Source organism: Sorex araneus, chromosome 2 (assembly GCF_027595985.1).
Source record: "Sorex araneus isolate mSorAra2 chromosome 2, mSorAra2.pri, whole genome shotgun sequence".
Classification (NCBI taxonomy): Eukaryota; Metazoa; Chordata; class Mammalia; order Eulipotyphla; family Soricidae; genus Sorex; species Sorex araneus.
This window is the reverse complement of record NC_073303.1, coordinates 279,941,150-279,956,550: the sequence shown is the minus strand read 5'-3', so window position 1 is coordinate 279,956,550 and position 15,401 is coordinate 279,941,150. Positions and strand designations below refer to the sequence as shown.

The window sequence follows — 15,401 nt, the reverse complement described above, 5'->3', positions numbered from 1 at the left end:
CCTGCTCCTCTTTCTTCTGGTTCCCTCCATGGGGCTGCTCGTCACCCCTGAAGCTGACAGATCTTCTGCGGCAAACTCATTAAAGACTCATCCCCATAATTACCACCTCTGAGCCTCAGGAGACAGCGCGGAGGGTTTGAGGTTGGAAAGCCAGAGTGAGAGTTTAATGTCACCTACTCAACGCCCCCCTCGCCCCCACGCCCGACTTTGGCCTCCCTTTGCCCTATGTGGAGGTCAGTGTCCTCTGCTCTAGCAAGAACTGGTGGTGACAAGCTGTCACCTGCCTGTCCAGGGCAGTGACAGGTCTTCGAGAAAGCTCTGCCACCTGCTGGGATGAGGGGTGATGATGACAGGGCAAACCCCGTGTTCACTGAGCCCCACGGGACGAGGTGCCAGGCTGTGGGCCTGGCCAGCAGCTCTGCGCTGTTTCACATGCAGAAGAGGCAGCCCAGCTGTTGTGGCCGCCCGGGAGGTTACTCCGCACTGGGCAGAGAGGACACCTTCAGACTCCACCGTGGCCTCTTTGAGATTCAGAGGAACGACGGGCTCATCTCCCCTGCCCAACTGGACAGAACCGCGCAGATCAGCCGCCCCTCCTTCTCTCAGCTGTGCATAGCCATGCTGTCCCCTGCTCCCACATACACTCACACTCACTCACACGCAGACGCACTCACCTTCTCATGTGCAACGTACATTCGCGTACCCATGCACTCACTCACATACACTCACCTTTTCACGTACAACATACATTCGCGTACTCATGCACTCACTCACATACACTCACCTTCTCACGTACAACGTACATTTGAGTACTCATGCACTCACTCACATACACTCACCTTCTCATGTACATCCACATACTCATACACTCACTTACATCCTCAGACCCTGACACATACATTCTCTCCTACATATATACACTTCACTCTCACATACACACAGTTTCATATGGAGGCTGACACACACTCTCACATATACACACACATGCACACATTCACACTAGTATATACAGATTTGTTTACTCACACACTCTGACACATACATACTCACAAACACGCATATTTTCACATATACAACTCACACCTTCTATATTGTGTGTCATATATGCACACACAACTTTCTCACATACACACTCACATCATCACATGATGTACGCATGCACTTAGATTCGCACAAAGTCACTCTCACACTCCCATATACTCACTGACCTACTCACACTTAATTAAATGTAGTCTGCTACCTCATTTAACTCAAATGTTTTGAGAGAACAGAAATCCCATTCACTGGTCTTTGCCAGGTGGCAATACCTCTCCACTCTCCACTCATATGGGCATGCACCCTGGATTCTTGGGGGTCTCAGACTCTGGCCTTTATGCCAAGCCCAGCTTCATGGATGCAGCCTCTCTGCCCAACCCAGGAGCCATGCAGAGAATCCAGTAAAAAGTATGAAGTCCTACTGGGGAGTGTGCGTTCGTGTGTGTGTGGGGGGGGGCGGGTAGGGTGATAGTAGCCTCCTGCTGCAGCCAGCCCAGCTTGCCCCCAGGAATCTGTCACTTCCCTTTGGACTAAGGACTTCTCCCCTCATCCCAGCGACTGTTTTCTTAGGGGAGGTCAGGAAGCCCGATGCTGCCTAGGAAGGCCAGGTCAGATCACCTTTATTATTCCCAGGCCAGAGAAAATACACTCTGTGGCATGCTGTTTGCTTTCACTCTTGCTCAGATTAACCATGCACAGATTATAAGGTATTTCTGCTGAAGTCCAATATGTATTTCTGGTACTGTGGACAGATCACAAGAATGATCAGTATAAAAATAGCCTCTCCCGGCCAGGTATGTGGCTCCAAGTAGAGCATTCGCCTTGCACGTGGAAGCTCCTGGGTTTGATTTCCTGCTCTGTGTGGTTTCCTGAGCACTGGGGCGATCCCTGAGTATCAAGCCAGAAATACCTCCTGAAGACTGCTGAAAAAGATAGGATGAAAAAGAGGAAATAGAGAGAATGAAAGAGAGAAAGAAAGAAGAAAGAAAGAGAGAAAGAAAGAAAGAAAGAAAGAAAGAAAGAAAGAAAGAAAGAAAGAAAGAAAGAAAGAAGAAGGAAGGAAGGAAGGAAGGAAGGAAGGAAGGAAGGAAAGAAAGAAAGAAAGAAAGAAAGAAAGAAAGAAAGAAAGAAAGAAAGAAAGAAAGAAAGAAAGAAAGAAAGAAAAATGCGAGAGAGAAAGAAAGAGAGGAAGAGGAAGGAAGGAAGGAAGGAAGGAAGGAAGGAAGGAAGGAAGGAAGGAAGGAAGGAAGGAAGGAAGGAAGGAAGGAAGGAAGGAAGGAGAAGGAAGGAAGGAAGGAAGGAAGGAAGGGAAGGAAGGAAGGAAGGAAGGAAGGAAGGAAGGAAGGAAGGAAGGAGAAGGAAGGAAGGAAGGAAGGAAGGAAGGAAGGAAGGAAGGAAGGAAGGAAGGAAGGAAGGAAGATAAGCACTTATGCACTTGGTGACACTGGCCAGCCCCCGAGTGCAGTGACCCTTGAGCAGAGCCAGGTGTGCTCCCACCCCTAACAGCCTCCCCCAGCCATGGTGGAAGCAAATGGGGTGGGGGGTGCTGAGAGACTTTTGTGTTTGGGTCTCATGGAGGCAGAGTCTAGACCCCAAAAGGTGTCAGGTAGTAAAATTCTCATACCTGGCACGAAGGGTCAAAAGTGGGTCACGTTGGTTCTACAGAATGATGAGGTTTGAGGGCAGCCCTGGTGAGTGTCCCCACTTTCCTTCTCCACATGCCTCTCAGTCCCACAGAGCATTGGCTGTCCCTGTTTGCTTCCCTTCCATGCCCCTTGGTCGCCCTGGGTTACTCAATCACACCGGCTCCTCTCAGCCCAGCCTTCTGCCCCATCCTTAGCCTGACTGGCATCAGGGACATGGCGTAGAAGCAATGGCGCGGAGTGAGATTCCTGACTACAAAGGTCCGGTCATGGCCTCCAGCTCCCCAGCGAGAAACCGAGGAACAAAGCGCTTAGGTAACTTGTCCCAGATCACATAGTACCGTACCCCAACCTGAACGAAGTCTCCGGGGCTCAGACTCGACAGAAAACCTCACACTTCCCAGCCGTGTTCCCCAACCCGCCTGACTCCAGGGGGCTCACCGGCTTCTCAGAACTCCCGCCCTGAGCCTCACCCTCATGACTTTCCATCTTGTTTAATAGATTTTAAGATTCTCTTTCTTGTCTGCCTCCCCACAGCTCTCTGCACCTCAAAGGCAGGGATTCTGGCTGGGCCAGTTTGGCACTTCTGAAAGAGCACCCTGCTCCTCAGACAGTGCTCAGCATGTTCTTACTGATAGGCAAGGAAATGAATACCCTTCTTGGGTCCCAGTGGACCAAGGTCTGGCAGAAAAGCTGAGCACCACATTGGAAACTTCCAGGGTGGAGTGTGGGAGCAAGAAGAGAGAGAGAGAAACAACCTCAGAGCAGCACGTTAGAAAGCTGTTCTCCAGCCTCTGCATGTCGCTGGCCGGGAAGGACAGAGAGGCCGCTGCATCTGCTGGGCTCTCAGCCCCAGCTGTTTGCACACTGCCCAGTGAGCAAAGTCTTGCTCCTGAGGTGACACTCCAGGACAGTGGGCAGAAGCTGCTCTGGGCGATCTGGGAGTAGGTTGCCCCTCCTCCTCCTGTGAGTGCTCCTGCCTTCTGACCCCAGTGTTGTGACTGAGCATTCTGTGGAACAAAGACATCCCTAACGTGTGTCTCTCATGCGCTGCAGAATTTCAGGTTTTACTGCACTTTGACAGATACTCTCCTCCTACCTGCTTTTCCGAGAGTGTCATCGGGATAAGTATGTGGGGCTCTGGGGAGCAAATGAAGCTTCTGTACGGGCCGTCACCCAGACTTCTCTGTGCCTTGCATGAGGTCTGAGACCCACCCAAGCTCCCAGGTCCTCCTGGCCCCACTGTCCTCATTCACAGGACACTGCACAGGCCCGCTCAGGTCACTTTCACCTGCCTCCAGCTGGAAGCTGCACGGGGCTGACCCCATTTCTCTTTCTTGCAGGGAGGGAAGATCCCGGTGAGATGGACGGCTCCAGAGGCCATCGCCTACCGCAAGTTCACTTCCGCCAGTGACGTCTGGAGCTACGGGATTGTCATGTGGGAAGTGATGTCATTTGGAGAGAGGCCCTACTGGGACATGTCCAACCAAGATGTGAGTGTCCATGGCCCTGGGCTGCCACCGACCCTGTCCAGGGCATCCTGCTGGCAATGGCATGGTCAGGTCTCCTGCATATTTTCAGCCCATTTTCTGGCCCTGAAGTGTGCAGGGGATCCAGGGACATGCTGTGACAGCCTCAGTGATTATTGAGGTCCCTAGGCTGGTTCTGGATGGCCGTGGACTGTGCGTAACTCAGGCCCTGGACTCAGCAGGGCTTTCTACCGTGCTCCAAGTGGCCAGTCTGTGCCCTTCTTCCTGTGTCTGACCACAAGCTGTCTGGGGGGTGGGGTGGGGGAGCTGCCGTCCAGGCCTGCTGTGGTCTGGTAGGGGACTCTACCCCTTGGCTTTACGAGATGGATTTGCAGAGCTGGGAGACACTTAAAGTGCTGCAGACTTTGCCAGCAGGAGCCCCAGGTGTGATCCCTGGCAGCACACGGTCCTCCTGAGGACTCCTGAGCAACACATAGGGAGCAGGTCACAAGGGCCTCAGCAGGTGGCCCAAAACCTAGAGGGGGAATGATAGAGCCCCCTAAAGACCTCGAGTTCAAGTCCTCCTTCAGTGAGTGGGCAGCTGAGCAGGCTTCCCAAAGCGACAGGAGTGGGACCTGTCGCTTTGGGACATGGAAGCACCCCCTTCCCTGCTGATCCATGCCCCTCAGGGACAAGACACGGGGGAGTTCAGAGGAGGGTCCTCTGTGCGGCACTAAGTAGGGCATTCTGGGGGCGTAGGGGAGGGGGTGCGGCTGGGCTCTTTGCTTCCTGCCAACTGGAGGGGACGATCCCTTTGTTATGGCTCCACTGAGAAGTCCAGCCTGGGTTTCCTCCCTGCCGTGCACCCTTGCGGTCCCCTGGGACCACATCGCCTTTTGTGTTCTAAATAGCCAGCTTCTTCCTGGAGCGGAGAGGGTCACAGTTGCACAGCCCACACAACCCCATTCTTCCTTCCTTCATCCAGACCACCCCTAGGGGGATTCATTTTCGCAGCTTGCAAGCAACGAATGGCAGGACTGACCACAGCCCAGGGAGGGCACTGGGCTCCCTGTGTGCATGAGCCCTGGCACACTTGGGTAGTGATCCTCACCATATCCTGTCTCCAGCCAGGTCAGGAGCCATGGCAGTCACCCAGACCCTTAGGAAAGGGGGTGACTGGGGGGCTCAGGCAGCAGGGCTGCTGGGCCAAGGCTCCCGGCTCCCTCGGGTACAGCGGTTCCAGCCCGGAGCCGGTGAAAAGGCTGCATCCATAACCAGGTCCCTGATGCCTACGCCGTCTAGGTCCTCTATTATCCAGGATTATCCATGCCTCGCCTGGGCAGGCACCTGGGGTGTGTCAAATCAGCAAGTGTCAGAACTGATGCCCAGACTGCTTGCATGAAACCAGCCGCACCCTGGTTCCGTCCAGACGGCAGCCAGATGGGGTAGAATTGTGAGCCACTGAGAGCAGAGCCCATCCTGTCCGCCCAGAGGCTTTAATCCGATTAAGAACAATTCTGCACACTAGAATGAATTATGCAATTGTCTGACAGGCAAGATTTGACATTCAAGATAGTCTCAGTGAATGCACCCACCTATGCTGAAACAAAGAGAATATCTGCTGGTAGACTTCCCAAATTCCCAAATCATCCCTTCCACGAATGCTCTGTGCATGCTAACTGTGACGGAGCATTGTGCCTGCTGGTTCTACTGGGATGTGGGAGGGGGGCTGCAGGGGGGGGGGGGCGGTCACAATCCAGCGTGCTAATACATGGGACTGTGGGAACATTTCAGTGGGGGAGGGAGGACTCCCCACATAGGTGATGCTGACCTGGGCCTCAAAGGGACGGAGACTATCTGCAAAGTAACAGTTGATTCTAATTGTGTTGCGCTTCTCTAAAGTAATGCCGTTAAGCCTGGTGCTGCTCTCTGCAGAAGGGGTGGGGACGGGAGGCTTTTCTGGGCCTTCTGAACTGGCCTGGGAGAGAGCCAGCAGCGGCTCGGCCCGCAGCCCCACTCGTCAGAAACCACTGAGGTGGCGACAGTAAAGGATGTTACAGATGACAATTGAAAAGCTTTAAGAAAGAGAATTGCAGAGGCAAGTCGGAGTGCTGGTAATTGGGCTTCTGGAGCCCAGGAAGGTCTTTGAACATGTACAGAGAGTTTGTCAGCCAGAGAGAGAACTTGGAAGTTGTGCTGCTCAGGTCTGATTGACAGAGATAATGAGAGTGGCAGTATCTGTGGAGAGGAGCTGCGGTTTTATTGAAACATCAGAGCTCAGCTTAACCCCCTCTGCCCTGGTTCCTCCACTGCTCTGAGCTCCTCTGCTTCCTCTCCAATGCGAAGGTCGAGATGCCTAGGAGGGAGGCTGCCCATGGCAGCTGGGTGCCCTGTAGAGACGCCCTAGAGGGGGAGAGACTTTAGTTCTTCTAGTGCCTTCCCTGGAGACTGGTTCCCAGGCCCTGGGGTCAGACCACAGGCTTCCCCACCATATCCGGCTGCAGGTGAATACCAAAGCCGCTGCTTCCCGAAGACCCTCCCTGCACCTTGCCTCCTGGACTTTTGCTTACATTGACCTTTGAGATGGCCCAGAGAGCTGCCTTGGTTCTTTCAGTGGTGGCAAGCAGCCAGCTAGGGGAAAGTGTCTTCCTCGGACCACTACAAACCCACTTTCTCCTGGCCCCCCATTTGGAGACCTACAACCCCCCGAATTTTTACAACATCCATTTTTCTCATCCTATCGTGGAGCAAGGAAAGAGGCTCTGACCTCACTCTGATTTTCCCATTTTCTAAGTAAGAAACCCCTCTGCACACGCGCCCCCTGCCCCCAAACCTTGGGCCTTGTCTTTCTACAAGTTCGAAGGTGGTCACTGTGTTAAGGCCACACTTGAACCTGAATCAAATGAAGGTGTTTTACACCCCCCCACCCCCACATTTCCCCCATTTTTTATTCCTACCAGTGAGGCAGGCGGGATAGTGATCCAAAGTCAAGTTTAAAGATGATCACTATACTTAAGGCCACACTTGAACCTGAATCAAATGAAGGTGTTTTACACACCCACCCCCCCATTTTCCCCATTTTTTATACCTACCAGTGAGGCAGGCAGGATAGTGATCCAAAGTCCCATTAGAGGACTGAATTTTTTTATAATGATATTTTAATTAGATTATAAATTATATGTCCTCGGAACATTTGGAAAACACCCAGTTCCTTAGAAAGGAGGATACAAATCTCTGAAGGCCTAGCCCTTCAGGGAAAGCCTGACCAGATCAATGTGACCTCCGCACCAATTAATGACCTACATGGGCTTTATTTCTTCGGGGTGAAGGATAAAAGCTTCTGTTTCATTATCTGTGCAAGAATCATTCATGCTCTCGGAGTATCAATTTAAGTAATAGCAACAAAATGATCTAGAAGAACTAGTAAATGACATAAAGTCCCGTTTTGTTAACAAAAGCCCGAGAGGGATCCCCACGGCTCTTCTCTATCCTGAAAGGAGAAAAATAGGAATGTTGGTGTTATTAGGTGCCTGCTGTGTGCTTGGCTTCCTGTCAAACACGGACTCCCTGAACCTCCGAGTGATCCGGAGCGCAACCACTCCCGGCAGCAGAGCTCACAGCCGCGAGCGGCAGCCTTAGGCAGCTGGGATGCTCCTCAAGCTTCTGGAGCCAGTAAGATGTGGAACTTGGATGTGTCCCACATTTGATTGACCTGAGGCCCTGCATCACCAAGCCTGGCCAGTACCAGCGCTGCCCACGGATGTGATCTCTGCTCGCCACAGGGAGAGGGAATATCCTGGTCTTTTCTGTCCTCTGGGAAAGAAAGCACCCCGACAAACAGCAGAGCCCGCACCCCTGACTACTTTGAGACACTGCAAGGAGACAGTGAGCATGGTGTGAGAACAGGAGGAGGGGTGAGGCTGCACCGGTACTAAACTCCCCGGCAGATGATTCCCTGCATGCTCAGAGGTTCCCCAAGCTTTTCATGCTCTGGCACATATAACTGTGTCCTGATGTGGGGACTTAGAGGAGCTTCATCTTGTTAGGGCAACATGACATTCGGGCCCCCTCGCTGGGGCCCTGACATCGATTTGAGCAGAGACCTGTTAGACTGTTAGAGTTTAGGGAACATGAGCTGCCCTGCCCCGGAAGGCTTTGAGGGTCTCTTGTCCCATGAGATATTATATTATTTTGCACTCTAACCCCTCCTGAGGCCTTATCTAGTTTGTCACCAGGGGACCCAGGAAGAGCTTGCTGGGCATCCCATGGGAAATCTCATTTGTCCCGACAGTGAATAGAGATTCGGTGACTGGCCTCTCAATCTGACTGCCTGGAAGGATCCTTGGAAAGCCAGGAGGTGGAGGGCCAGGCTGATGGGCCTGAGGGTCACACAGCCTCAGGGGTTACTGGGTTTGTACCACTCCCATTTCCGACCGTGAAAATGCCCAAGAGTCACAGACTGACAGGCTGGGATTGTACCGGCACCCCTCCCCCACACCAGGAATCAGAGAGCCTGAGGTTTATCCCAAGCCCTTTCCACTGACTAGCTGTGAGCCCTTGGGCAAGTCATCTCCACTGCTTGTGGCTCTGTTTCCCCTGGAGAAATGGGGCAACAATGCCCTTTCAAGGTCATTTGATTGACAGAGTGTTGGCAGAGAACAATTTGTCAGCTGATATGCTACATGGTTGAAAAGTGAATGTTCCTGTCCCTGCTTCTTCAGAGTGATCAAATTGGGTCCGCCCAGTATGCTGACTTGTTTTTCCACCACACTGACTAGGAGTAATACACCCGATTATCTCTAATGACTTCAGGTTATCATATTTTCTCATGCCCCATCTCATGCCCTGTATATGTACATCGAATTTATAAATGAGCATAGAATTTATGTAGAAAACACTTTCTGACCAACTTCCAAAGTGGAAAATAAAAAAAACCAAGAATAATCAGCTGAACTGAACCTGATTTTTCATTTTTTTTTTGACTGGAGGAAAAGTCACCTGAAATTCTGTAAACTCTAAATTATTTCCTGTGTTGCTGAAAATGCTAGAAATGCCTTTTTTTAGTATAGAATCAATACATATTATTTTTAAAAAATAAGCATACAAATAAACAAAAAGAAAAGCCTCAGGGACATTTCTATTGTCATCTGCCAAGAGACCACTTCTGCTTACTCCATGGGTCTGGCCTTCTGGGGCCTGTGTGTGTGTGTGTGTGTGTGTGTGTGTATTGCATTGCTCCAGGATTGTGTTAGTTTTAATGAATGAAGGATTCACCACACCTGCAGTTATGCCGCCTGCTCTCTTGCCTAATTCTGTGAGTAGGACTCTGTTTTAAAGGTCAATTCCCCCACCACCTCAAGGCTGGTATTGGGAGCCAGAAACCACCTTAAGGATTGCACTGGGTGCCAGGAACCACCTTAAAGCTCAAATTCAGTGCCAGGCCTTCAAGGGTGTTAGGAGTATATAGAAATAAATTCATATGTTTAGTGCTGGCTCGTTTACAATTATTTTTTGCTTTAACAAAAAGGACAGAGCAGGCATCACTGATTTGAGTGAATTAGAAATTATGAAGCTAAGTGTGAAAAACACAATTTGAAAGACAGACAAAAGTCCTTAAAGGTCCCAACTCTTTACAGAATGATTTCCCAGAGCCTATAAAAATGACCACAATTGGAGATAATCATTTTAGATCAGCCTGCAATTTTGACTATTATCATTATACTGAAACCAATTATTTTAACCAAATTATCTTCTACCCAAATCTTGTGAATGCCTCATGAAGATAAAGGCAGATGTTATGTAGGATCCATCTAGAGACTTCTCTAGCATGGAGCAGGTTTTCATTCAAATACTGGGTCTTTCAGTCTGTTCTCTTTGTGATCAGTGAAAGGGAGAGGCTGTGATGGTCTTTAGAGGGTCTCCCTCAGGGCAGTGGGCTCACCGGGTTCCCCATGGTTCTCCATGTGCCATTGTATCCTCTCTCTGGGTGCCATCGGCTGCCAGTGAGACTGAACTGAACCCACCTGGTACCCTCTCCAGAGAGAAGCTAAGGCATTCCTTAACCCATTCTCTAATAAGCTCAGATTAGAGGTGCAGTGTTGGTCAAACCCAGTGACTGGTGATGTCATTCCTGCTTTCTGGGAGACAATGAGGAGGGTGGGGGAAGCCAAGTACACATCAAGTCCCTTTCAGTGGTGTGGATGGAGGCACTGAATATGGTCCCTGGTCACTGAGGATCCGTCGTTGGCACTCGTGTGAATGATAGGTGGTGGCTTGGCCCTCAGTCATGTCTGTTCTCTTGTGGGTCATGCAGGTCATTAATGCCATTGAACAGGACTACCGACTGCCCCCACCCATGGATTGCCCAGCTGCTCTCCACCAGCTCATGCTGGACTGTTGGCAGAAGGACCGGAACAGCCGACCTCGATTTGCAGAGATTGTCAACACCCTGGACAAGATGATCCGGAATCCGGCAAGCCTCAAGACTGTGGCAACCATCACCGCCGTGTGAGTCTGGTGGTGCAGGGTGGTCCCAGGCTTGGAGGTCTTACAAGGGGAGCACCTGCATCCTTGCTGTGAGCAGATGTACTGCTGAGCAGATGTACACCTGGAAACTCCGAAGTCTTCCTTTCCTTCTTCCCTCCATCTTTATAAGATATTCCCCACCTCCTGCATGAGCAATAGACAAGAGGTTGAGGTACCTGTCTGTCTCCACCTGCCTTTGGCTTCTGAGGGGATGGGCTCTCCGGATGGGCTCTGTAGCAGTTGAGCCCCATCTGACCCGGGTTGGTATGAGAACCACCCCCGCCATTCCTATTTCTAGAAGACACCCTTTCTGTTAACTGTGCCATTCTGCTAGGCAGGTGGAGATGCAGACTTGGCACCTTAAGCGACACATTATCCGGTACAGGCCCAATTGCTATGGAGCAAAGACATACAAAAGGAATTGAATTTGTTACAAGCAAGTGCATAGAACAACTGTCAGCCACTGTCAGCATGCATTACTCTTGTAGATTTGCTGTGTCGACTCACCACTTATCCACCATTTCAACCAAAATTTATCGGGTACATTTGTGCCAAACACAGTGCCAATTGTTGGCACTATAGAAGGAACAGGATAAACAAGGTTCTGACTCATGGGGGCTTAAATCCACATACAAGAAGCAGGCGTCAATCAGATGGTCACCCAAAGAAGTGCAGGAATGAAACTGAGGTCTCCGAGGCAGGGAGTGCTGAGCTGGGAGATTGGATACTCTGTGCCAGCAACTTTGCTGAGAGCTGAAGAGCAAGGAAGCAGGAACTGCATACCAGGGTCATAGGAGCAGAGGAACATGGGTTGCAGGCCCAGAGCACAGGTGTGCAGAGGCCTAAAGGCAGGAAGAAGAGGGCTTGGGGATGAGAAGGACAGCTTGCAAGGTTTGGGGTGGGGGTAGAACTCGAGGGCTGGGAAGGGGCCACACCCAGAGAGCCTGCAGCCCTGCTGCGGTTTCTGGGCTGGGTTTTCAGAGCCAGATGCATTCACCAGGAGGTTTGACATGAAACAGGGTCAGGTGAGGGTATTGCACTTTTATAAGAGTGAAGGGGAGTGGAGGGGAGCCGCTGTGGGGGGCTGGAAGAATAGTGCTGTCCTGAAGAGAAGAAGGTACCTGCCATCAGGGGAGGGTGAGGAAAAGAGTGGCTGGTTTGAGGGACCCAGGAGATGAAATTTCTGTGACTTGGTGGAGGTGTGGGCATGGGTGTGGAAGATGAGGGAGGTGTCAGAGTGGCACCTTGATTTCTGGGACCTGACTCTCTGCTCGGAGGATGTGCCAGAGGTGGTCAGTGGTGGGTTGTCCTCCTTCATTCATTTCAAGTAGCTTCAGATGGAGTCAGGAGGGAAAATGTGACTAGAGTTGGGGTCATTCTAAACGGCCTGTATTTTAAAAGTATTTTCAGATGGCTCCTTAGATTTGCATTTATACAGGAGACGTAGGCCTTCTCTTCAGACTACAGGCATGCCCATTTGCCATGTGGGCTGATGGACCTATGGCAGTACTAGAGGCAGGGCACTGGCCACACGGCCTTGAGCAGTCCTTCCAACCCAGGATTCTCCAAGGGCATAAGGGTCCACCCAGGGCCTTCTGACCCCACCATCATGATGGGTCAGGGCTGCTGTTCTCTGTGGAGGTGGGCCATTGTCCCGAGTCTGGAACCCTGGGACTGCAGTTGTGGGCTCACCTGCTGCTCTCTGCCCTGCAGGCCTTCCCAGCCCCTGCTAGATCGCTCCATCCCAGACTTCACGGCTTTCACCACCGTGGACGACTGGCTCAGTGCCATCAAAATGGTCCAGTACAGGGACAGTTTCCTCACCGCCGGCTTCACCTCCCTCCAACTGGTCGCCCAGATGACATCAGAGTAAGTGAAGCAGGAGGGATGTCCAGCTCGTGACAGAGCAGTTGGGTTCCTTTCCCGCTGTGGCCATAGCTCTGCTTGTGTGCAGAACCCAGCCTGGCAGAGAAGCACCTCAGCACGGTGGGGCCGGGAGGGGGAGGCGGGGACTCTGGGTCCCAAATGAGAATCCTTCAAAGTCCCAGCCATATGTCATTGAATCTAATCACCGAGTCCCTCTCCATTTAAGTTTCTAAACCAAACCCATCAAAGAGAACCTCCAGATGGAAAGAGCACAGCCAGCCAGCACTGTTCGACAGTGTGGCAGAAAGAAGTATCGTCCTGAATTATCAGTGGCCTGTATGGCGTGGGGATTTTATCTGGTACTGATGCAAGAACACTTATCAATTCACACATTTCCTTTCTCCAAAATGATTTATCTGTTTGTAGCTCCCAGGAGAACATTGGAGGGATACCAAAAATTAAATTATTCAAATAAGAAGAGAGCCAGAGAGTCTTAAAGAGCCCCTCAGTGCATCCCTCCCCCACCAAGGTTTGAAGAAGACCCCTTTGGGGGAATGTTAATAGCTTCTCCCTGCAAGAAAGGTCCCATGGTCAAATACATTTGGGAGACACTGAACACTTTTCCCCTCTCTCAGAAATTCAGTACCTGTATTAGCATGGGAAAGGCCATGAGAAATTCTGAAGAAAGGGAAGAAAGGCATTCCTAATTATGAAATACCATGGAGGTGAACTTTTGATGGGCAGGGTGTAATAGAACTGGCATTTGTGTCTCATTGCACCCTCTCTGTTCCGTGGAATCAGAAAGTAGGGGAGGGGAAGGCCCAAAGTTTTAGCATTTGTGAGTGGCAAAGCAGGGATGGAAATTGGATTTCCTGGCAGCCAGTTCCACATTCGCCTGTCAGTGCCAAGCATTTGCCCACCGTCCTACCCCTGGAAATTGCTCACAGCTCCTGCTGTCTGATTCCACGCTCCAACTCATTGCTCTGGTGTGTGCTGAGACTGGACCTGTGGGTGCTTCAAAGCTTGCAGGTGATTCTCATGTGTGGCCAGTTAGGGATGTACTGGATGAAGTTAGCAAGGGTTGAATTTGGAATACTGCTCTTGCCCAGAGGGTATCTTGCCAATTGCCTCAAGTGCAAAATATACCAGCAGCATTGGGAGCTGTGGCTTGTAACATGCATGCCATAGTGGAAGACCCATTCTTCCAGCCAGAAGCACACACACACTAATGCCATCTCCTTTTATGTGTCAGGCACAATGCTAGGGTTTATAGTTTCCTGCCTAGTCTCATTAGTTTCTGAGTCTGGGAGAGAGGGGTCATGCACCCCCCAGGAGCTGAATGCCAGAAGAATGGCTTTCCCAGGTACCTGCTTTGCAGCCATCTTCCTGGAATTCAGCACCACCTTTTTGGAGTTTGTTCTTATCAGAAAGGAGGGGATCACCTCCTTTCCCCAGGGAAAGGGCTTGAACATGCCTCGTGCCTTGGATCCATGAAATAGCAGTATGAAATAGCAGTTTTTGTAAATCTGAGTTCTCTTCCTGGAGATGCCTCCAAAACAATCCCATTATTATAAATTATTGTTAAGCACTGAAAAAGTGAAAAGGGGGTCCTGGGAAATCATCATTCCCATCTTGCAGAGCTGCACGTGGATAACAAAGGGAATAAAGGGGTCTGTGGAGATGGGGCTGCTCCTGTGACCTGCCTTCAGAAGGAATGGAATAAAATTATTTTCTCTGTTTAGGAAGAGCCACATGAAGAAGAAGAAGGGGAAGGATGGGAAGGAAATTGGAACTGGAAATTAAGGAGTTTAGTTCAAAGTCAAAAATCTTCACACTGTTGGAGCAATTCAGTTCTTTTGTTGAGAGATGAAACGTGGAAAAAGGATGATCAGTTAAAGAAATTGTGGGACAATTTATAATTTCAAAATCAAGTACATTCCTCAGAAGCATTTGCAAAGAGACACCGGGCAATGAGACAGACTAAGCAGCTGCAGTGCATGGGCACCAGCCAGCTGAAAGGAAGGGGAGGAGGAGAGCTGCAGCATTGTGGAAGGGGTCAGCACAGGGCACGGGGGGTGGGGGGTGCAGGTACATAGTGCATAGCTGCTGTGCTTGCAAGGGCAAGGGCTAGGGGCTGGGCATTAGTCAGAATCTTAGACCTGTTAGAATGTTCTTCGACCCTACAGGGGGGCAAAGACAGTCTGAATTTGAACCCAAATTCCATCACCACTTTTCTTCTATATGATCTTGAACTGGTTTCTTCTCTGAGCCCCACTTGCCCGGTCTGCAAATAGACAGATAGTGGTAGTGTGTGTTCCATTGGTTTGCAGCAGAAGGTAAATAAAATAGTGTATGAGAAACACTTGGCCTATTGCCTGCCTATAGGATACACCGAAGAAATGATTGCTGCTAAATTACCATCATCGATTTTGAGTGGTTTGCCAATATGTATAAAATACTTCCATAGGTATAAACCAGATCGTGGTGTAAGATCACATGAGAAGCACTTGGACAATGTTATATGTAGTTACTTCCCTTTAAAGAACAATGCCTGGGTGTCCCCAAAGTCAAATATAAGCCATGAGCTGGTTCATATTAAGCCTCATGGCTCATTGATGAATTTTACTCAAACCCTACCCTAAACATATTCCTTGGATTCCTGCTTGGGCAGATATTTGAAAGTTATTTTGAGATCATCCCTCTAAAAAATTCATGACATTAAAATTCAAACAGAGGCAGAAAATGGAAACTCAGGGGGAAAATATCAAAAAACCAGGCAAGACCCACATCTTCTCAATCTCGGTGGGTGAACGCTAATTTAGTCAGAAAGCCCCACAGAATAACTGAGGCCCCATGCAGTGTG

The 15,401-nt window shown here is 50.4% G+C and overlaps 1 protein-coding gene across 2 annotated transcripts in view; it reads left to right on the top strand.

The window, feature by feature from the left end:
• Positions 1 to 15,401, top strand: part of EPHB1 (EPH receptor B1) — a 390,176-nt gene that overhangs the window by 372,770 nt on the left and 2,005 nt on the right. For both annotated transcript variants that reach the window (XM_055127967.1, XM_055127966.1), the window contains 3 exons: positions 4,022 to 4,171; positions 10,461 to 10,654; positions 12,386 to 12,541. In XM_055127967.1, the coding sequence (XP_054983942.1) occupies positions 4,022 to 4,171; positions 10,461 to 10,654; positions 12,386 to 12,541 (500 nt within the window). The remainder of the gene's footprint in view (positions 1 to 4,021; positions 4,172 to 10,460; positions 10,655 to 12,385; positions 12,542 to 15,401) is intronic.